The 23514-nt window shown below is 48.1% G+C and overlaps 1 protein-coding gene across 2 annotated transcripts in view; it reads left to right on the top strand.

Annotated features, from left to right (window-relative positions):
• The window catches only part of FAM185A (family with sequence similarity 185 member A), a 105559-nt gene that overhangs the window by 26327 nt on the left and 55718 nt on the right, over positions 1-23514 (top strand). For both annotated transcript variants that reach the window (XM_075342572.1, XM_075342571.1), the window contains exon 4: positions 16100-16238. In XM_075342572.1, the coding sequence (XP_075198687.1) occupies positions 16100-16238 (139 nt within the window). The remainder of the gene's footprint in view (positions 1-16099; positions 16239-23514) is intronic.

Genomic DNA, 23514 nt, shown 5'->3' with positions numbered 1-23514 from the left:
CTCCATGTGAGGAGTGTGGCTGCAGATTACTGCACTCACTCTCCCCCGGTCCACAGCGCAGCAGCAAGGTCAGCGTCCCTGCTTACAAGGATCCAGCTGACAGCCGATGTCTGCGCATGCGCCGCCAGCTTTCTAGGAGGCGGAGTGATCGCGGGGACGGAGCAGCAGCTAGGTAACGGGGCTGACCGGGGGACCTGGGGACGACTTTTCTGCTGCATGTGACGTGTCACATGCGGCAGAAAGAGCAGGATGAATGTGGCCGCGCGCTGTGCGCTGCGCGCCGCAATCTTGCATGCTCCGGAGGGGGGGGGGAGGGGGAACGCTCTAGAGAACCGGAGGGGGCTCCGGTGGACCGGAGGAGGGGTCAGGGGGAGGACATTTCCCTGCGATCTGAAATGTTTGATCATTTCAGATCGGAGGGAAAGGAATGCAGAGCCGGCGGCGGCTGCAGTTTTCTGTGCGCTTCGGCGCCATTTTGACTGCTCCGGAGGGGGGTAGGGGTGGTGGGGGGACTCTCCGGTACCGGGGGCCTTGGGGGCACTAGAGGATTATATTTCTTTATCATCTGACATGTTTGATCATGTCAGATGAGAAAGAAATCAGCAGTATTTGCCATTTTTTTTTTTTATGTGTACGTCGGTATACCGTGTATACCGGCGATCACATTATCGGGGTCCAAAAAAAACATCCCGATTCATAATCTTGGGGGTCTCAGCTACCTCCGGTAGCTGAAACCCCCGAGATTTTTCATCACTGGGGGGCGCTACAAGCTTTTTCCGGCCTGACGTCTCAAGACGTCGGAACAGAATAAGTACTCTGTTTTTCCGACGTCTTGAGACGTTAGGCCGTCGCTATGGGGTTAATAACCACAGTATCACTGTGCTTGACTGGCCAGCAAACTCCCCTGAAATAAACACCATGGAGAATCTATGGGGAATTATCAAGAGGAAGATGAGACACCAGACCCAACAATGCAGACGAGCTGAATGCTACTATCAAAGCAACCTGGGCTTCCATAACACCTCAGCAGTGCCACAGACTGACCACCTCCATGCAATGCCGCCTTGATGCAGTAATTCATGCAAAAGCAGCCCTGACCAAGTATTGAGTGCATTTACTGTACATACTTTTCAGTAGACCAACATTTCTGACTTTAAAATCATCTTTTCAGGTGGTCTTATATAATATTCTAATTTTCTGAGATAATGGCTTTTGGGTTTTCATTGGCTGTAAGCTATAATCATCAACATTTGCACACTGCAGTGCGATATGTGGAACAATGAATATGGGAATATAGACATGCATTACTGCTATGAAAAAACATGTACAATTTGAGATACTTAGCCTCTCTTTGGGTTAAAAAAAACCAAAACAAACCCTACAATGTATGGGGCGGACAGAAACCTGCAACAGGAGAATTAAAATTGCTGGAGGCTGAAGAGCAGGAGTGTGGAATCAGAAGGCATGACCCTGTAATCTAAGGCTAGTTTTACACTTGCGTTGGACGGGATCCGTAGCATTGCGTTATGTGACGGATGCAACGGATGCGTTGCATATAGTGGCACAACGAATGCTACGGATCGTACAAAATAACGCAATCCGTTATAGGTTTTTTTTCCTTGACTTTACACATCTGAGCATGCGCAGTTGTGTAAAGACAGATAAGTTAACGGAATCCGTCAAATGACGGATTCTAACGGAATCCGCCACCATAGGCGTCCATTATAAAAACAACGGACTCCAACGGAATTCTTCAGGTTGCGTTTTTTTGAAGTGCAGAAAAACGCTACATGCAGCATTCCATCCGCCCGACGGTCACTGACGGTCAGCGTCAAAACAACTGATGCGCCACGGGGCGGATGCAATGCAAGACCATCCATTGCTATCCGCAGCTAATAGAAGTCTATGAGGAATATAACGGTTTCCTGCAACGGTTACTGTAATTCCTCAAGGCTGCGGATAGCAACGGAAGCCGTCCAACGCGTGTGAAAGTAGCCTAAGACAAAGACTGATGGCACATCCTATCTTTCTAAGTTTTGCATAACAGTAATGCATGTTTATATTCCCATTTTCATTGTTCCACATATCTTAGCACTGCAGTGTGTGCAACTGTCTCCTTTTTGTTACTATGTTTCATATTCAGTTTGCACCTGTTCAGATTAAAAAGATAGGATGTGCCATCAGTCTTTTTCTTAGATAATCAGCAACATTAAAGGGAACCTGTCACCTAGAATATGCGTTCTGACCTATCAGCAGACGCATGTGTGCCCTAATTACACATCCCTACCCATCCCTGTGTTGTAAAATTGTATAATATGAAAGTAATAAAAAATGTTTTATTAACTTCATATTTAGTATGTAAATAGCAGGGAATGTGGTCACAGGGGCGGCGCCTTGCCCTATGGACGTCTGCATATTTTCGTGGTATCACGCCCCTGTGGGCGTGATACCATGGAGCGACGTCCCCGTCGCTCATTCTATACTGCGAGCATTGCGAAAGGCTTCTCTTCTGGGTTCTCCTTGCCAGTTTCAGACGCGCACTGCGCATGCGCAGTGTGCGTCTGAAGTCGGCGATTGAACACCCGGAAAAGAAGCCTGCTGCAATGCGCGCAGGATAGAATGAGTGACGGGGACGTCGCTCCATGGTATCACGCCCACAGGGGCGTGATACCACGGAAATATGCAGACGTCCATAGGGCAAGGCGCCGCCCCTGTGACCACATTCCCTGCTATTTACATACGAAATATGAAGTTAATAAAACATTTTTTATTACTTTCATATTATACAATTTTACAACACAGGGATGGGTAGGAATTTGTAATTAGGGCACACATGCATCTGCTGATAGGTCAGAACGCATATTCTAGGTGACAGGTTGCCTTTAAAGGGAACCTTTCAGGTCCAATATGCACCCAGAACCATGAGCAGTTCTGGGGGCATATTGCTAATCCCTGCCTAATCGTCCCTGTATACACTAACATAGATAAAATGATTTTCTTTATCGTTCCTATGGGAGACCCAGACCATGGGTGTTTAGCTTCTGCTTCCGGAGGACACACAAAGTACTACACTTAAAAGTGTAGCTCCTCCCTCTGAGTTTATACACCCCCTGGAGAACCAGATCTAGCCAGTTTATCGCTTTGTGTTCAGGAGGCATACATCCACACATGCATTCTCATCTGATTTCTTTGATTTTTGGAAAGAGTTTGAAGAAAAGCGGGTCCATGTCTGGACTCCCGGCATGTCCCTTCTCACCCCACTGTGTCGGCGGTGTTGTAAGGTTGATTCCTAGGCTGGAGCCTTACATGCCGTGCTCCTTCACCATCCCTCCTGGGCTCTGGCTTGAAGTGGGAGCCAGCACGGTCTCCATGCTTGGCAGGAGACCGGTCTCCATCCGCAGCCCTTCAGGACCCTGCTGGACTGGAGCACTCATCCCCAGGGACTTGGCCCTGCGTCTCAGCAAGCTAAGTACGTGAGACGTTTACTTTTCGGGGTCCCTGTACATTATTGTTGTGGGAGAGTGTGCTTATTGTGTTTTCTGACATTTCCGGCGGGTTCTCTAGCTGTCGCCTGAGAACCGCGCCGATGGTGCCTGCGCGCCGCCCGCGCCGCTCAAATTTAGGCCCCGGCTCCGCCGGAGGCCTAGTTTCGGTTTCACTGCCCTTGCATGTCACTTATGCAGAGGGACAGGCTCGGCTCCGCCCGGCGGCCGTTCTGCACAGGGGAGGGACACTCCCCACTGCAGTGTGTGTCCCCTCCCCTGTAGGTCTCTATGGCCCTCCAGATCCCGCTCCTCAAGCAGGTCCCGCCCCCTCCCTTCGCTCCGGCGGCCATTTTATCAGCGTTCTCTCTGCATTGCAGCGCTGGTCTGCAGCATCTATGCGGAGGTGCTGTGCTTGGGGGTCCGGGCTTCGGAATCTGGAGGGCACACAACACCGCTCCAGCGGTCCGGTAAGCCACAACCGGTCTCCGGTTGTGGACCTCTGTTTATACTCTCTGGGGTTCATTCTCTGGCAGAGCCCCCACTCCAGCAGCATGTCTCACACGAGGAGCAAGGCTCCAAAGCTGTATTCAGTATGCACTGCATGTAAGCTCCTGCTGCCTGAATCGAGCATATTCCCACATTGTGATGCCTGCTCTAACCTGGCGGTGCCTCAGCCTGGAGTCTCACCCCCAGTGGTCTCTCAGGCTGCTCCTGTGGCTGAACCCCCGGCTTGGGTAGAATCCTTTTCTAGGTCTATCTCCCAGTCTTTTGCTGACTCCATGGGACTTCTGTCCAGGACTTTGCTGAACATGCATGCATCAGCCCCCTTCACAGGGTGCCTCTGCTGCTAGGGGTCTCTCAGGACCGGAGCTCACAGAGGATTCATCTGGTCCCAGACCCCGTCCTCCTAAGAAGAGACGCAGGGTTCCCTCTCCTTCCTCGTCCCGCGGCTCTGATTCAGGAGCTGACTTGCAGGATGAGGAGGATGCCTTTACAGGGAGCTCGGAGGCTACCTCCATGTACCCCATTGATCTGTCCGAAAGTGACTCAGATGTTAGTGACTTGATTGCCTCCATTAATTCTGTACTGGATCTCAATCCGCCAGTATCAGAGGAGCAACCCTCTCTGGCAGAAAAGCACCAGTTTACCTCGCCTAAGAGAGCAAAGAGTGTGTTCTTTAACCACTCCAGTTTTCAGGCCGCTGTGACCAAGCCCAGGGCCTGTCCTGACAAACGCTTCCCAAAGCATGGTTCTGATGACCGCTTCCCCTTTCCACCTGAGGTGGTCAAAGAGTGGGCTCATTCCCCAAAGGTAGACCCTCCGGTGTCTAGGCTCTCAGCCCGGACCGTTGTGTCGGTGGCTGATGGCACCTCCCTTAAGGATTCCACTGACCGCCAGATTGACCTTCTGGCCAAATCCGTATATGAAGCGGCGGGGGCCTCGTTTTCCCCGACTTTTGCAGCAGTGTGGGCTTTCAAAGCCATCTCTGCTTCTCTAGAGGAGATGCATTCCCTCGCCAGGGAATCTATGCCCGAATTGGTTCCCTTAACTTCCCAAGCTTCAGCTTTTTCATCCTATGCCATGTCTGCCATGCTGGAGGCTTCTCACCGCACTGCGGTGGCTTCGGCTAATTCCCTCGCTATCCGCAGGATCTTGTGGCTTCGAGAGTGGAAGGCAGATGCTTCTTCAAAGAAGTACCTTGCGGGGCTCCCTTTTGCTGGGTCCCGGCTGTTCGGAGAACAGCTGGATGAAATTATTAAGGAAGCTACTGGCGGGAAGAGTACTTCCATGCCACAAACCAAAACCAGGAAACCTGTCCAGGGTAGGAATCAGTCGAGGTTTCGTTCCTTTCGTTCCTCCAACTGGTCGTCCTCTAAGCCCTTGGCCTCGTCCACTAGCTCAGCCAAGGACCAGAAATCCAACTGGCGCCCAAAAGCGCGTCCACAGAAGACAGCAGGAGGTGCTGCCGCTAAGGCAGCCTCCTCGTGACTATCTGTCCGCGCCAGCAACGTCCTTAGTCGGTGGCAGGCTCTCCCACTTTGGCGACGCGTGGTTTCAACACGTCTCCGATCAGTGGGTAAGGGATATCATCTCCCACGGCTACAGGATAGAATTCTCTTCCAGCCCGCCAAACAGATTTTTTTCTCTCAACTCCCCCCTGCTCCAAGGCCGCCGCCTTCTCACAGGCCGTGGCATCCCTGCAGGCAAGCGGAGTGATTGTACCAGTTCCCACTCGGGAACGGTTCAGAGGTTTTCTTCTCAAATCTCTTCCTAGTTCCCAAAAAGGACGGTTCCTTCCAGCCCATCCTGGATCTCAAGCTTCTCAACAAGCATGTTCAGGTGCGGCACTTTCGCATGGAGTCTCTGCGATCAGTCACTGCCTCAATAACCCAAGGAGATTTCCTGGCGTCCATCGACATCAGAGATGCCTATCTGCATGTGCCAATTGCAGTTTCTCACCAGCGTTGGCTACGTTTTGCAATCGGAGAAGATCATTTCCAATTTGTGGCTCTTCCTTTCGGGTTGGCCACAGCTCCTCGGGTATTCACCAAGGTCATGGCAGCAGTGATTGCGGTCCTGCACCTACAGGGGATGGCAGTGATTCCTTACCTGGACGACCTTCTAGTCAAGGCGTCATCCAGCGTGGACTGTCAGCGGAGTGTCTCGCTCACTCTCGCCACTCTAGCCCAGTTCGGGTGGCTTGTCAATCTTCCCAAATCCACTCTGACTCCGACCCAGAGTCTCACGTACCTAGGGATGCAGTTCGAGACTTTGCCGGCACTTGTGAAGTTGCCATTAGTCAAACAGCAGTCCCTCCAACTGGCGGTGCGCTCTCTGCTGAGACCCCGCCGTTATTCCCTCAGGCGCTTGATGCAGGTGCTGGGTCAAATGGTGGCGTCAATGGAGGCTGTTCCCTTTGCTCAGTTCCATCTGCGTCCCCTGCAGCTGGACATTCTCCGCTGTTGGGACAAGCGGCCTTCCTCCTTGCACAGGTTGGCGGCTCTGTCACCACAGACCAGGAGCTCTCTTCAGTGGTGGCTTCGGCCCCTCTCTCTGTCCCAGGGGCGCTCCTTCCTGGCCACGTCCTGGGTGATTCTCACCACGGATGCCAGCCTTTCCGGCTGGGGAGCGGTATATCTCCACCACAGAGCACAGGGCACTTGGACTCCGTCCGAGCTAGCCCTTTCAATCAATGTGCTGGAAACCAGAGCTGTGCTTCTAGCTCTCCTAGCCTTTGACCACCTGTTGGCGGGCAGGCACATTCGAGTCCAGTCAGACAACGCGACAGCGGTTGCCTACATCAATCACCAAGGCGGGACACGCAGCCGCCTGGCAATGTTGGAGGTCCAACGCATTCTTCAGTGGGCGGAGGACTCAAAGTCCACCATATCCGCAGTCCACATCCCAGGCGTAGAAAACTGGGAGGCAGATTATCTCAGCCGTCAATCCGTGGACGGTGGCGAGTGGTCCCTGCACCCGCCAGTGTTTCAGTCAATCTGCCGCAAGTGGGGCACTCCGGAAGTGGATCTAATGGCATCCCGTCACAACAACAAAGTTCCGGTTTACGTGGCTCGCTCCCACGATCCTCAGGCCTTCGCCGCGGACGCTCTGGTTCAAGACTGGTCCTAGTTTCGGCTGTCCTACGTGTTTCCCCCTCTAGCTCTCTTGCCCAGAGTCCTGCGCAAGATCAGAATGGGGGGTCGTCGAGTCATCCTCATTGCACCGGACTGGCCCAGGCGAGCTTGGTACCCAGACCTGCTCCATCTGTCCGTAGAGGTGCCGTGGCATCTCCCGGACCGTCCAGACCTTCTCTCGTAAGGTCCGTTTTTCCACCTGAATTCTGCGGCTCTCAAATTGACGGCGTGGCTCTTGAGTCCTGGATCTTGACGGCTTCTGGTATTCCTCCTGAAGTCATCTCCACTATGACTCGGGCCCGTAAGTCTTCCTCCGCCAAGATCTATCACAGGACTTGGAAAATTTTCCTGTCCTGGTGTCGCTCTTCCGGCCATCCTCCTTGGCCATTCTCCTTGCCGACCCTTCTGTCCTTTCTACAGTCCGGTCTGCAGCTAGGACTGTCCCTCAACTCTCTCAAGGGACAAGTCTCAGCTCTATCAGTGCTGTTCCAGTGGCGTCTCGCTCGGCTGGCTCAGGTCCGCACCTTCATGCAGGGCGCGTCTCACATCATTCCGCCTTACCGGCGGCCCTTAGATTCCTGGGACCTTAATTTTGTTCTCACGGTTTTGCAGAAACCCCCCTTTGAGCCCCTTAGGGAGGTTTCTTTGTTTCGTCTTTCACAGAAAGTGGCCTTTCTGGTGGCCATAACTTCCCTCAGGAGAGTCTCTGATTTGGCTGCGCTCTCCTCGGAGTCACCTTTTTTGGTTTTTCATCAAGACAAGGTGGTTCTCCGTCCGACTCCGGACTTTCTTCCTAAGGTGGTCTCTCCTTTCCACCTTAACCAGGACATTACCCTACCTTCCTTTTGTCCGGCTCCTGTTCATGGCTTTGAAAAAGCGTTGCATACTCTGGATCTGGTGCGTGCTCTCCGGATCTATGTGTCTCGCACCGCTGCTCTTGGGCGGTGCACTTCTCTTTTTGTGCTAACCACAGGCCGGCGCAATGGCCTCTCTGCTTCTAAGCCGACCTTAGCCCGTTGGATTAGGTCAACCATTTCGGATGCCTACCAGTGCACTCAGGTGCCTCCCCCGCCGGGAATCAAGGCACATTCGACCAGAGCTGTCGGTGCCTCTTGGGCTTTCAGGCACCAGGCTACGGCTCAGCAAGTCTGTCAGGCTGCCACTTGGACTAGCCTGCATACCTTTTCGAAGCACTACCAAGTGCATGCTCATGCTTCGGCAGATGCGAGCTTGGGCAGACGCATCCTTCAGGCGGCTGTCGCCCATTTGTGAAGTTAGGCTCCCCCTACTTCTTAGTTTTTCTGTTTATTTCCCACCCATGGACTGCTTTGAGACGTCCCATGGTCTGGGTTTCCCATAGGAACGATAAAGAAAAAGAGAATTTTGTTTACTTACAGTAAATTATTTTTCTTATAGTTCCGTATTGGGAGACCCAGCTCCCTCCCTGTTGCCTGTTGGCAATTTCTTGTTCCGCGTGTTATCACCGGCTGTTGTCGTGGACAGAGTCTCCGGTTGTTCCGGTTCTTACTCTGTTTTACTTGTGGGTGGCTATTCTCCTTCAGCTTTTGCACTAAACTGGCTAGATCTGGTTCTCCAGGGGGTGTATAAGCTCAGAGGGAGGAGCTACACTTTTAAGTGTAGTACTTTGTGTGTCCTCCGGAGGCAGAAGCTAAACACCCATGGTCTGGGTCTCCCAATACGGAACTATAAGAAAAAGAATTTACGGTAAACAAAATTCTCTTTTTTAGGAAAGTATTTCTAAAGATCGTTTCTTTTATGCTAATGAGGCCAGGGACTAGTCACAAGGGCGTGACTTCCCTTGGCTAGCTGGCCCATATAGCATGTTAGCATGCCCCTATGGGTATACTAATATGCTAATGAATGCGCAGCTTTGCCCCACATACCTTATTCGTCATGGCGGCCGGCGGAGGATGGACGCACATTGTGCATGATCCAGAGTCCCCGGGACTTCCGATCATGTGCACTAAATTGCTGCCGTGTGTAAGCTTCCTGGCTTATTTGAGGTACAGTGCGCATGACCGGAAGTCCCGAGGACTCCGGATCATGCGCAATGTGCATCCATCCTCCTCCGGCCGCCATCAAGACTGAGGTATGCGCGGCGTCGCTGCGCTTTCATTAGCATGTTAGTACGCCCACAGGTCATAAGAAATGACCAAATCACATTGCCAGAAGAGGACAGGTCATTTTATAACTACTGTGGCATAAAGGAATTGTTCGGAAATGCTTTATTTTTGCTTGCACATATTTAATACCATAAACACACTGATACTCGCACTTCCTTTATCCAGTGCTACCTCTCTTCGCCACTTTTCCTTTCTTTAAGGCCCGTTTCACACGTCAGTGAAAAACACAGACGTTCTTCACTGATGTGTAAAACACGCCCATATCCCTCCGTGTGCCGTGATTCAAGTGCAATCCGGGCTCCGTTCTCCGTGGCCCGTGATTGTACTTAGAGATCAACTCACCTGTGCCCGCTCCCGCTGTCCTTGATGCTGAATGCTCCCGCGGTGCAGCATCCGGCCGGCGGTGACCCCCGCAGCAGCTGCTTCCAGGTCGGCTGTGTCGTGCATCATGAATATGCGCAACAGTAATGAGCCGGCTCAGAAGCAGCAGGCAGAACAGGCTGCACAGAGCGTCGCTGGAGCCGGGTGAGTTAAAATACTTTTTATTTTATAAGCACGTTTTTTTCTGGCACGTGTTTCACGGATCACACCACTGCGTGGTCCGTGGGACATCAGTGATGCCAGAAAAAAATGGACATGTCTCCATGCGGCAATCACGGACACGCGGGTATGCCACACGGAGACACGTTCAGTGAAAAATCACTGATGTGTGAGCAGACCCATTCATTATAATGGGTCTGCGTATGTCAGTGATTCTGGTACGTTTAAAAAAAAGCACAAACGTACTAGAATCACTGACGTGTGAAACAGGCCTAACTGGTGGCATTGGTAACATCACAACTACAGCACAGATTACCGCTGCAGCCAATCTCTGAGCTTATTGGCTCTAATGATGAATAGTGCATGAGCCTCTGAGCTCAGTGATTGGTTGAAGTGATTTGTGCTATCTGATTGCAACGTCACAATTGCAGCCTACAAAGATATACAAGAGCCGTGGTGGAGAAGGCATTGCTGGACCTGAGAAGGGAGACAATCTATGTGCTTAATATATTAAATATCTGCAGCCTTTAAAAAAATTGTATTCACATAAAAACCCTTTAACACTAGAAGTCCCAGAAATTTCGAGCTCCCCCCTGAAGTCCCGAAAGAGGGTCAAATGACATACAATAAACTGAATAGAACTAACTAGAAACTAAATGGCTAAACTCAATGGAAAACAACAACCTCCTGTGGTGCGACAGTAATGGCCTTAATTACAGAACAAAAGATGGTGATTATAGGATGTTAGCTAATATCCTTCAGGTCATTCGACCCGTCTCTGGGTTCCAAAGGTAGAAATGTTAAATGACCCCTCTCTGGGACTTCTAGTGTTAAAGGGTTGCGCAATACTGGAACACCCCCTTCTCCATCCTACGATTGCCCGCAATAACAACACCTATACTCTCCTCTGCTTCTTGCAACGTTCCAGCAGTTTTGGCACTGACTCCCATGGGCATCGCTTGACATTGATATAACACGTGATCCCTGCAGCCATTCAGCACTTCCTTCCTGCGTAATCAGACATCCGGGCAAGTCAGAGCATCTGCTGCTCTCACTGCCTCCTTATGGCTTGATTTGTCACGCGGTCCCCAGACGAGGTAGTGTTGACACCACTGGATGTGAGTATACAGGAGCAGGAAATGTCAGAACTGGAATATTCAAGGATTCAAAAATGTAAGGCTTTTTTTTTTTTTTTTAAAAAAAAAAACAAGTTTCACAAAAAATAGGAAATTTTGATTTTATATTTCCTTTAAAATGTTGGTGGCAGAGCCTGAACTCACTTATGGTGTTGTCTGGCAAGCTTTTCCTTTTGCATAGATTTTTGATAGTTGATATGTGAAATGACAGCTTTAGCCTTTAAAGGGAATTTGTCAGTAGGCTCTGAAGGCAGATTCTCCTGCAGATCAGTATCTGGCCCATAGCCTGGCACAGCGCAAAAACGTGGATTTCTCTGTAATAATTGAATCGCAGATATCAAGGTATCGTTTTATTCAACTTCCTAGGACTTACCCACTTAGACAGTTTAGAAGGGCTGATCCCTACTGATGGATTCCCTTTAAGAGAATGTCCTATCCCGTCCTGGCTCTCAGTTCCCTTTAACTAAAGTTAAAATGACCTGAGTTGTAATAATATCGTCTTATGGCTTCTCTTTCTGTAGTGTAATTGAATGGGCTTACTTTATGTCGTATTTAGACTCCATATGGATGTCATCATGTCCATTGTTTATAGCGGTATTTCACGTGTACTGTAGTTTCCCCTTACAATGTTCCAAACCCAACGTGAGTCATGTTTCCAGATTCACTGAGAGACACTAAATAACATGACACAAGGCCATTTGCAGTGACTTTTTCTATCTAAATTGTTACAATGATGCTCCAGATCAAAGTAACTGTGTCGCCGTGTGGTTAGCATGTAAAAGTCATGAAACGTTAGGCTTAGGAGTGTGTTCTAGAGATTTCTGCCGATCAGCTCTGCAATTATGCACAGTTATTAATAGGTTAGATGTATGACTTAAGCTTAAAATAACCTCCAGATTGCGGAGAAATGTTCCCACTGGCACATAATCTGGTATAAGGAATGTTTTGGCAGCCAAGATGCACTGGAGTCTTTGGAGAATATATCTGTGGAAAGGCGCCTGTGAACGAGTCACCATGTAAGCAGACAGCTTAGTAATAACCATAACACATCACCATACATTGTAATTATGTGCTCGCTTTTATCTAGTTCTATCTTTTCTATGTCGTTCTTGCAGCTTCTATCTCTAGCTGCTTAATACCCTCATAGTGGGTATGGATGCTAGGCATATTGGGTTTAGCCTCGCGTATGACCTGATAAGAATAGAACTAGCATAGACTTAAGTGCTCCAGTTCATCAAGACAGGCAATTTTCATGCCAATCTTGATAATGGGATGTGTTGGAATCTGACGTTAATTATTCGTGATGAGACACATGCCTCTTAATGAATCAGGAACGTATGACGAGTGACATACACATCCACACTCAAGTATTACTCCATTCCTTGACTGGAGTAAGATTTATGCGATAGGGAACACCACAACTTCTTAGACAACTGGCATCAAAAATGTGGGGTATTTTTTTATTAATCAATTTCCCCCAGAGTTCTGGCAAAATTGCCTAGATGAATCGGAGCTAGGTTTTTTCCTATTATAGTGGCACCTGCCGTCATACCTGTCCATGAAGGCTACTCCATCATTCAACATCTTATGTCGGGTACTCATTATATAGATACCATGTTTTATCTATGGCCACAGAGCAAAATTGGTGGCAATGTTTAACTTGATTCATGTCCGACCCAGCACATTCACAAGCTATGTGAGACATCACTCTAGTTACCAGTGGTCATGATTGGAAGTCCAGCAGTGACTGCTCAGGTTCTCACCCCGCTCTGTGACTGGAGCAGAGCAAGAGTCTCTCATGATGTTAAGTGTTAACTATTAGTGATGAGCGAGCACTACCATGCTCGGGTGCTCTGTACTCGTAACTAGTGATGAGCAGGCACTACCATGCTCGGGTGCTCTGTACTCGTAACGAGCAGTTGGATGCTTAGATGAGCTCGCCTCAAGTACAAAAGTATAATAGAAGTCAATGGGGGACTCAAGCATTTTTCCTGAAGATCTTCTTGAAAAATGCTTGAACCCCCCCCCCCCATTGACTTCTATTATTCTGGGGAACTCGAGTCGAGCCCATCTAAACATCCAATTGAACGTTATGAGTAAAGAGCACCCAAGCATGGTAGTGCCTGCTCATCACTAGTTACGAGTACAGAGCACCCAACTATGGTAGTGCTCTCTCATCACTAGTTACGAGTACAGAGCACCCAAGCATGGTAGTGCTCTCTCATCACTAGTTACGAGTACAGAGCACCCGAGCATGGTAGTGCTCTCTCTTCACTAGTTACAAGTACAGAGCACCCGAGCATGGTAGTGCTCTCTCTTCACTAGTTACGAGTACAGAGCACCCGAGCATGGTAGTACCTCCTCATCACCAGTTACGAGTACAGAGCACCCGAGCATGGTAGTGCTTGCTCATCACTAGTTACGAGTACAGAGCACCCAAGCATGGTAGTGCTTGCTCATCACTAGTTACAAGTACAGAGCATCCGAGCATGGTAGTGCCTGCTCATCACTAGTTACGAGTACAGAGCACCCAAGCATGGTAGTGCTCTCTCTTCACTAGTTACAAGTACAGAGCACCCAAGCATGGTAGTGCTCTCTCTTCACTAGTTAAAAGTACAGAGCACCCAAGCATGGTAGTGCTCTCTCTTCACTAGTTACAAGTACAGAGCACCCGAGCATGGTAGTACCTCCTCATCACCAGTTACGAGTACAGAGCACCCGAGCATGGTAGTGCTTGCTCATCACTAGTTACAAGTAAAGAGCACCCAAGCATGGTAGTGCCTGCTCATCACCAGTTACGAGTACAGAGCACCCGAGCATGGTAGTGTTCGCTCATCACTAGTTACAACTACAGAGCACCCGAGCATGGTAGTGCTCTCTCATCACCAGTTACAAGTACAGAGCACCCGAGCATCGTAGTGTTCGCTCATCACTAGTTACGAGTACAGAGCACCCGAGCATGTTAGTGCTCCCTCATCACTAATTTAACATTATTTACAAGGCTAAATACATTTTCATTTGTTAATCAATCAGTGCTTTAACCCCATGCCTTTTTCCTAAGGCCTCTGCCACACTTACGTGACAAAACGTAACGTTTTTGTCACGTACGTGTTAAAGGGGTGGTTTGCTCCCCGTGTGCCGTGTTTATGGCACGTACGTGTTCTCCGTGTGTTATACGTAATAACACACGGAGAACGGAAAGCCCCGCCTTACCTGCATTATCCGGCGCTGTCTGTGGTGCTGAATGACAGTGTTCGGCACAGGCCACGCCCCGCTGACGCTGCTTCCGGCACCCAGTGAAGAAGAAGCGTTGTTCAAATTCACTGGGGGACGGATGCAGGGGACAGTTGCGGCAGAGACTGCAGGTATGGTGGAGGTGAGTATGTGTTTTTATTATTTTTACACTGATACGTGTCTTTCTGCGGCGCGTGTCACACGGGCCCGCATCCACACTACATCCGTGTGGTACGGGTGTGGGCCGTGTGACACCCGTGCTGCCGGAGCAACACGGACATGTCAGCGTTTTTAAAAAAAACGGGCACACTTAAGTACGGAACGGACACACGTTCCGTTCCTGAATACTTACGTGTGTCCAAAACAATAACAATAAATAGGACCATGTGGGCCCGTGTCTCCGGTACATGAAAAAAAAGGCACACACGTACCGGAGGCACGTGAGTGTGGCAGAGGCCTAAAGCTGTGATTTCACCTGACATTTATATGGGGAGAAAAGGTACAAAATGAAAGCCTTCAGAAAAAAAAATAAAATTATTTTTTTATTTATTTATTTTTTTAAAACCTTTTGGCCCCAAGTTATCATTTTTATGTGTGCTTTATTGTATGCATGTTTCACCTTTAGGCATTTTTATGGCTTGTGTGCCATTTTTACATTGTGTTTTTCAGTTTCTGGATTATTCACTATTTGAGACTTTTCAGAATGTTGTAAAATGTTTGCACAGTTTAGATACAGTACACCCAAAATATATTGATAGCAAAAACTTAAAAAAGTCTATGTATTTAAGTTGACGACTAATTTTACATTTTATACCTTATTGAAGGGGTTGTGGTGCATGTTGCTCAAAGGAGCATATATAAAACAAACTTTGAGTCTGCACTAAATTCATGAAATATCATGCACCGTTTTAATTTATTTAATGTTCCTATAAGTACCCTGTTTCCCTAAAAATAAGACCTACCCCGAAAATAAGCCCTAGTAGAATCTTTGTGCTTTTTGGAGTATGTTTAAAATATAAGCCCTACTCCAAAAATAAGCCCCAGTTGCGGTTCCAAATGTCCAAGAAGCTAAAAAACTTAAAGAATATAGCAGGACTCTTCATCAAAGAAAGCAGACCACTCCAAAAGAAAGCAGAGCACTCCAAAAGAAAGCAGACACCTCCAACCCCAAAAAGAAAAAAAAATTGCACTCATCAGACCTCAAACAATTACAGTTAGCAAGTGCCGATGGTGGATGTGCTCTCACACAGCGATCTGCATCACTGTTAAGTCCCTTGCTATTCCAGTTGCATAGCACTGCGGCTCTACAAACAGATCGGGTACCAGTATCACGCCGCATGAGTGATACTGCTTCCAGTCACCAGGGAGAGCCAACCACTGTAGAACACAGGGGGACCTGACAGGGATGCAGTTTTGTATGTGAGAGACTATTCACTTGCCAACACTAATTGTTTGGGGTCTGCTAAGTGCAAATCTTTTAGGGGGTGTCTGCTTTCTTTTGGGCTAAACTTAGCAGTACATGGACAATAATTAAATTTATGCAGGTAATATAAACCATTGTAAATATGGTATGTACCCACCACTATAGGACTGGTTCTGCAGCATGAGAATAGCAGATCAGATAAGAACCTGTGCATCTGAACCAGTAGTCAGATAAACACAAAATGTTGATGTTCCAGAATGTGATGACATGATTATATTTGAATAAATGTTGATTATTTTTTTTGTACAAGAATAAATGTGGATTGTTGTTCATGGGAAAATATAAGACATCCCCTGAAAATAAGCCCTAGCGAATCCTTCGGAGCAAAAACTACTATAAGACCTGGTATTAGTTCTGTTACATACAATTTGTCTTGCTTTGAATCACAAGTCATTTCCTATGTTGAAGTGAAACTGGTAATGTTCCTACATTTGTTTTGCAGACAGTTGACATTGAGAAATTGCTAGGAACATCTGTTAATATTTGCACAGAAAATGGCCAGCTGAAAGCCAAGTACCTGTATGCAGAATCCTCATCATTGATGTCATCTGCTGGTGATATAACAGTAGGGTGCGCTCACGGTAAGTTTTGTCTCCGCTCCATGACAGTGAGCATTTGTTGATATGTCAGACACTTTACAGCTGTAAGTAAATTGATCAACCCTTCAAACATATATATTTATTTTGGGTTTTTTTCCCCTTCATTTTCATTCCACTGAGCCACAAATTGAATTGATATAAATTTTGTTCATTTTGAAGGTGTTGTCCACTACTCAGTGTTTTCCTTTTCAATTGCTGTATTCCTGAATGTAATATCAATGCAGCCTCTACTCGCTGCCGCCGGTGCCGTACCAGTCACATGACATTACATCATAGTAAAACTAAGAGAAAGAGAGAGCAAAATGGTGTCTTACCAGATATTAAAATAAAAGTATGTTACTGTACACTCACCTAGTGTGGTTGTGAAAGTCACAACCAACACAAAAAGCACACAGATAATGACGGCTGCCGCAGCCCCACATGTGGATATCTTCAATGCTGAAGAGTAGATGGGGTTAACGCCATGCTGTCACGAAAGGATGATTAAAAAAATTGTTGATTTAATGAAAGATTATTTTATTCCATAGGTCTACGCGTTTCAAGGTGAGGACCTCTTCTTCAGGACCACAAAAAATCAGAAATAATACATGAAGAAGAGGTCCTCACCTCGAAATGCGTAGACCTATGGAATAAAATAATCTTGCATTAAATCAACAATTTTTTTATCAACCTTTTGGCGACAGCGCGGCATTAACCTCTTCTACTCTCCCGCATTGAAGATGTGACATTACATCATGTCAGCGCTGTAGCCAATCGGTGACCTATTCACTCTCCTTTCCTTCTGATAACTTTCATCCAGGGGAAATCAGAGAGTAGAAATGGTTCTCGCCTCTTCAGTATGTCCATTACTTCAAAAGGAAGCAAGAGTGGAGCAGGCCATTAGCGACCTCTGATAGGGTGAAAAGCTCATGTAACATTGTTAGAGCCTCGGTGCCGACAGTGCTGGTGCCGGAGATGTGTACAGGCATGTCCTTTTTTTATATGCGGGAATATAGTAATAGGGAGGGGGACAACCTCATTAATCATATGCACTTCCCTCAGGCTTCAAACAGCATATTGGCACATGTGCCAATAGTAAGACCCTACACTGATCTAATATTAGTGGTGTATTACAAGATTAGGCAATCAGTTTTATAGAGCTAGCACCCTCTATATAAAAGTGTTGTGGCATTTAGGTAATTTGGGTTTCATAGAGGAAGGGTCACCAGCTTATGACTGCCCAATGTGAGCCATAACTAGAGTTGAGTGCGGTTCGTGGTTCTCCAGTTCGCGGTTCGAGTGATTTTGGGGGCTGTTCTAGATCGAACTAGAACTCAAGCTTTTTGCTAAAGCTCGATAGTTCTAGTTTCGTTCGAGAACGGTTCTAGCAGCAAAAAGCCAAGCTAATTACTAGCTGGCTTTCCGCTGTAATAGTGTAAGTCACTCTGTGACTCACAATATTATGAAATTTCAGCGTATAGTGTGCGGGAACAGCGCATTCAGATCACTGCTGTTGGGATAATGGCGATCGCCATTTTTTTTTTCTTCCTTGTCTTCCTTCCCTAAGCGCGCGCATGTAGTGGGGCGTGCCAGCATGTCAGCCAATCCCAGACACACACACAGCTAAGTGGACTTTTAGCCAGAGAAGCAACGGCATGTGTGATAGGATGTCCATGTCACATGTCCCTGCATTATAAATACGGGCATCTGCCCGTCTGGACGCCATTATCTGCCTTCTGCGTCTGGGTGTCAGTCACCGCTGGCGTAGCTCCTGTCTCCGATACTGCTGTGTACGCTCTACACACAACGCTATACAGAATAGGGATAGAAGTTTCTATTAGTCCTTGTAAGGGTCTAATACCAGCAGGGTCAGAGCCATAGGTGATAGTCAGGTCCGTGAAAACAGATTTTAACAGCTACACAAGATAACAGCGTCTATGTAGCTAAGGTGAGGGATTTCCTCGCTGCATTTCCCCATTAGGAGGGATAGAAAGTGAGGCTTCCTTTCCTCTACCCAGACCCACAACCCTGCCACTGTACCCTCCTGCCCTTTGCACACTCAAGCTCATTGTTACTAAGCCATTATACTAGCAAACACTGAAGAAACTTAGTGGCATCCTAAAAGTGGCTGTTGGACTTCCATTACTGTCCCACTGGTGCAAATCTATTTGCAGCACCTCTGCATTGCACACTCAAACTCATCGTTACTAAGCCATTATACTAGCAAACACTGAGGAAACTTAGTGGCATCCTAAAAGTGGCTGTTGGACTTCCATTACTGTCCCACTGGTGCAAATCTATTTGCAGCACCTCTGCATTGCACACTCAAACTCATCGTTACTAAGCCATTATACTAGCAAACACTGAGGAAACTTAGTGGCATCCTAAAAGTGGCTGTTGGACTTCCATTACTGTCCCACTGGTGCAAATCTATTTGCAGCACCTCTGCATTGCACACTCAAACTCATTGTTACTAAGCCATTATACTAGCAAACTATGCTGCCAGTTTAAGGGCCGTAGTTGCATTGTCAGGGATAGTTATTGTTGTTTATTCTGCTGTTAATAAAGCTAGATCACCGCTGCAATCTACACCACCTCTCAATTTTTACTACCACATTTTAAGTGCACAATCTTGTCGCAATCAAAATGAGTGGCAAAATGACAGATGCTGGTGGAAAGGGGAAGAGTTGGAAAAGGAAAAAAAGGGTTTGTCCGTGGGGAAGGTGGCAAAGCTCCATTAACATCTGCTGAAGATAGACCATCTTCCAGCAAAAGTAAGATGTCTACTACTTACCGTGGACAATCCGATGTGCTCCCTTTTTTACAGACACGAACAGCTGGAACAAAGGTAGATGATGGCCAAAAGAGGAAAATGCTTGAATGGATCTCAAGTGGTCCAACAAGTGCCCTCTCCGCCACCTCAACTACCGCATCCAAAAAACACCAGTCCTCTGAGTTGTCAGCCCAATCACACTTGCTTTCTCCCAGCTCTGAAGTCTCCATCCGTCCTGCACAGTATGGTGGAAATGAGCTGGCTGAGTCTGCAGAGCTGTTCAGTCACACTATAGCCTGGGAATCAGAGGTCTGCTCCCAAGCTACAGTGAGTACAGACCAGGAAATGGTCTGCAGTGATGCCCAGAACCTTTGTGACTCTGATTCAGGCCGTGAGGACTAAGTTTCTGAGCATAATGTTGACCCTTTTTCACAAACTGTAACACCTGTTGTTATAGACAATGAGGAACATACTGATGACGATGAGACGCAGATACCAGATTGGTATGACAACTTAAATATTCTGTCAGGGCAAGAAGAGGCTCGGTCTGAGGGTGAGGGGAGTGCAAACACAACAATTGATGAGGAAGTTCTAGATCCCACCTACTGTCAACCCACAGTCAGGCACTCGAGGAGGTCAACAGAGGCGGTTTAGGAGGATGCAACTGACGACGAAGTTACCTTGCGCCTTCCTGGACAGAGGATGAGTACTGGTAGCACGTCTACAACTGCATCCTCAGCCACCACTGTGCCTCTGAGCATTAGTCGGGGTGGATCAGCAGGTCGCATGCCCTCTAAGCCTTGCCTAGCCTGGTCCTTTTTTGACATAGCAAAAGATCGCCCAAATTATGTGATCTGTAAAATTTGTCGTGATTCTGTTAGTAGAGGGCAAAACCTCAGCAGTTTGACAACTTCTTCCATAAATCGTCATATGAATAAATATCATATGTCCCAGTGGGAAGCTCATCGTGCTGCAATGCGGCCTAGCGGAGCGGACCATCCACCGCCTGCCCCTTCCAGTGCATCCGCGCGCTCTTCATCTTCTAGGACTGTGGGGACAGCTATCACACCTGGTTTTCCACGCACAACTTCCACCACTGTAACCGCAACAGGCAGTTTGCTTGGTAGGTCGTCAGATGATTTGGAAGGGGAAACAAGTGCGTGTGTACAGCTCTCTCAGACATCGATAGCACCAACGTTGGATGAAGGCAACATCATGTCTCCGCCTGCACTTTCCTCACAAACCTGCATTTTTCCAGGGACACCCTACTCAACACCGTCTACACACAGCAGCCAGATCTCTGTCCCTCAGATGTGGACAAATAAAAGGCCATTTCCTGCGACCCATGACAAAGCTAAGAGGTTGACTTTATCCCTCTGTAAGCTCTTGGCTACCAAAATGCTGCCTTTCCGCCTGGTGGACACACAGGATTTTAGAGACCTTATGTCTGTCGCTGTGCCCCAGTACCAGATGCCCAGTCGCCACTACTTCTCTAAGAAAGGTGTGCCTGCGCTACACCAGCATGTCGCACACAACATCACCGCTTCCTTGAGAAACTCTGTGTGTGAACGGGTGCATTTCACCACCGATACTTGGACCAGTAAGCATGGACAGGGACGTTACATGTCGCTGACTGGGCACTGGGTAAGTATGGTGATAGATGGTGAAGGGTCTGCTGCACAAGTCTTGCTGTCCCCACGACTTGTGTGTCAATCCTCTGTCTGTCCAAGTTCCGCCACTGCTTCTGCCTCCTCCACCTCATCTGGGTCCTCCACCTCCGCCCCAAGCCTGCCTGGTCAGGCCACCAGCGTTCTAACTGCGCAGAAGGAATCACGCACCCCTCATTACTATGCTGGCAGCAGAGCGCAACGGCATCAGGCGGTCTTTAGCTTGAAATGTCTTGGAAATAAGAGTCACACAGCGGCTGAGTTGTGGGCAACTCTGGAGACTGAGTTTAATAAATAGTTGTCTCCACTCAACCTGCAGCCTGGTAAGGCCGTGTGCGACAATGCTGCAAACCTGGGTGCGGCCCTTCGCCTGGGCAAGGTGACACACGTTCCTTGTATGGCTCACGTGTTGAACCTTGTTGTCCAGCAATTTTTAACACACTATCCCGGCCTAGATGGCCTTCTGAACAGGGCACGAAACTGTCTGGTCACTTCCGCCGTTCAACCGCCGCTGCTGAGTGACTTGCATCGTTCCAGAAGTCTTTCGGCCTGCCGGTTCATCGCCTGAAATGCGATGTGCCGACACGCTGGAATTCGACTCTCCACATGTTACAGCGACTGTGGCAGCACCACCGAGCCCTGGTGCAATACGTCATGACTTATAGCCTGGGCCAACGAGATGCAGAGGTGGGGCAGATCACCCTGATGGAGTGGTCTCAGATCAAGGACCTATGCACCCTTCTGCACAGTTTCGACATGGCGACGAATATGTTTAGCGCTGACAATGCCATTATCAGCATGACAATTCCAGTCATTTACATGCTGGAGCACACGCTAAACACTATTCGGAGTCAGGGGGTGGGACAACAGGAAGGGGAGGAACTACAGGAGGATTCATATGCGCAAGACACAACAACATCACCAAGGTCCAGACGTTCATCATCACCAACGCGGCAGGCATGGGACCATGGGGGACAGGGATCAACAAGGGCGCATGGTAGCAGGCGAAATGTTGAGGAAGGTGCAGGAGAACATGAAGAAATGGAGGACGAACTGTCCATGGACATGGAAGACTCAGCGGATGAGGGAGACCTTGGTCAAATTTCAGTTGAAAGAGGTTGGGGGGAGATGTCAGAGGAAGAAAGAACGGTTAGCACCTCTATGCCACAAACACAGCGTGGACTTGGTCCGCATGGCTGCGCAAGACACATGAGTGCCTTCTTGCTGCACTACCTCCAACATGACCCTCGTATTGTCAAAATTAGAAGTGATGATGACTACTGGCTTGCCACACTATTAGATCCCCGGTACAAGTCCAAATTTTGTGACATAAATCCAGGCATAGAAAGGGACGCACGTATACAGTAGTATCAGCAGAAGCTGTTACTCGATCTTAGCTCGGCTTTTCCACCAAACAACCGTGCAGGAAGTGAATCTCCCAGTTGTAACTTGACAAACATGGGACGGTCTCGTCATCTTCAACAGTCTACCCGTACCAGTAGCACCGTATCTGGTGCTGGTAACAGCAATTTTATTGAATTTTTTCATAATTTTTTTAGACCCTCCTTTGCAAGGCCACCAGAGACAACAAGTCTGACACATAGTCAACGGCTGGAGAGGATGATACAGGAGTATCTCCAAATGAACATCGATGCCATTACTTTGCAAATGGAGCCTTGCTCATTTTGGGCTTCAAATCTTGAAAAATGGCCAGAGCTCTCCACTTACGCCTTGGAGATTTTGTCGTGTCCAGCTGCCAGCGTTGTCTCTGAACGTGTCTTCAGTGCTGCTGGGTGTGTGCTGACAGATAAGCGCACGCGTCTGTCCAGTGACAATGTGGACAGACTAACGTTCATCAAAATGAACAAGTCATGGATCCACAAGGAATTTACTACCCCTGTGTCATCCTGGGGAGAGTAAATGCTTGTGGATTTTGAATGTGCTTGATGCAAATCTAGCTGTGAAGTGTACAACTGGGGCACAAGTGCTGCCACTGAAGGGGTGGGTGTGTGTGTGGCCCAATTTTTTGAAAAAAGGGAGACTCCGCTTGGAGTAACCCTTGCTTACATTGTTTTTAAAAATGATCCAAGATGCACAGAGCTGGGATCAGGAAAGACTTTGCTACCTACCCCGGTGTCATCCTGGGGACGGTTAAGTATGGCGTATTTTTGAATGTGCTTGATGCAATTGTAGCTGTGAAGTGTACAACTGGGGAACAAGTGCTGCCACTGAAGGGGTGGGTGTGTGTGTGGCCCAATTTTTGGAAAAAAGGGAGACTCCGCTTGGAGTCACCTTGCGGTGTTTTACATGATTTTAGAAGGGCGTGCCATGCCTATATCTGTGTCTCCTCTTCTTTTTCCTTGTCCAGCTCTTTTGTTTTCGCATGAGTATATGTCCTTGTCACTTTCCCATGTGTTTGTGTTGTGTTGTGAGTTGTTTGTCACCTTTTGGACACCTTTGAGGGTGTTTTCTAGGTGTTTTTATGTGTTTGATTGCCTCCCATTGCTTCCTATGCGGTTCGAGTGGTTCGCCGAACTCGAACGAGACCTCCGTTTGGCGAACCGAACTCGAGCCGAACCGCGACCGGTTCGCTCATCTCTAGCCATAACATAGATCTGCTTTGGCGGTCCTGTGATGTCTCTATATTATATGGACAGGTGTTGGCCATTTCATGGGAAATATATGGATACACAAGGTTTCTTTCAAAGAATCGGTTGTGTGCTAGGAGCCAGCTGCAATTTTATAATCCCATATGAAGACATGTTGTACATTTTTTTGGTCTGTCACGGCGTAGTCCAGAAACCAAGGAGGCCTCAGTGCACCCAGATTTGAAACGTGA

This window comes from Anomaloglossus baeobatrachus, chromosome 4, assembly GCF_048569485.1.
Source record: "Anomaloglossus baeobatrachus isolate aAnoBae1 chromosome 4, aAnoBae1.hap1, whole genome shotgun sequence".
Lineage (NCBI taxonomy): Eukaryota > Metazoa > Chordata > Amphibia > Anura > Aromobatidae > Anomaloglossus > Anomaloglossus baeobatrachus.
Note: the sequence above shows the minus strand (reverse complement) of the source record. Positions and strands in the feature narration are given on the sequence as shown.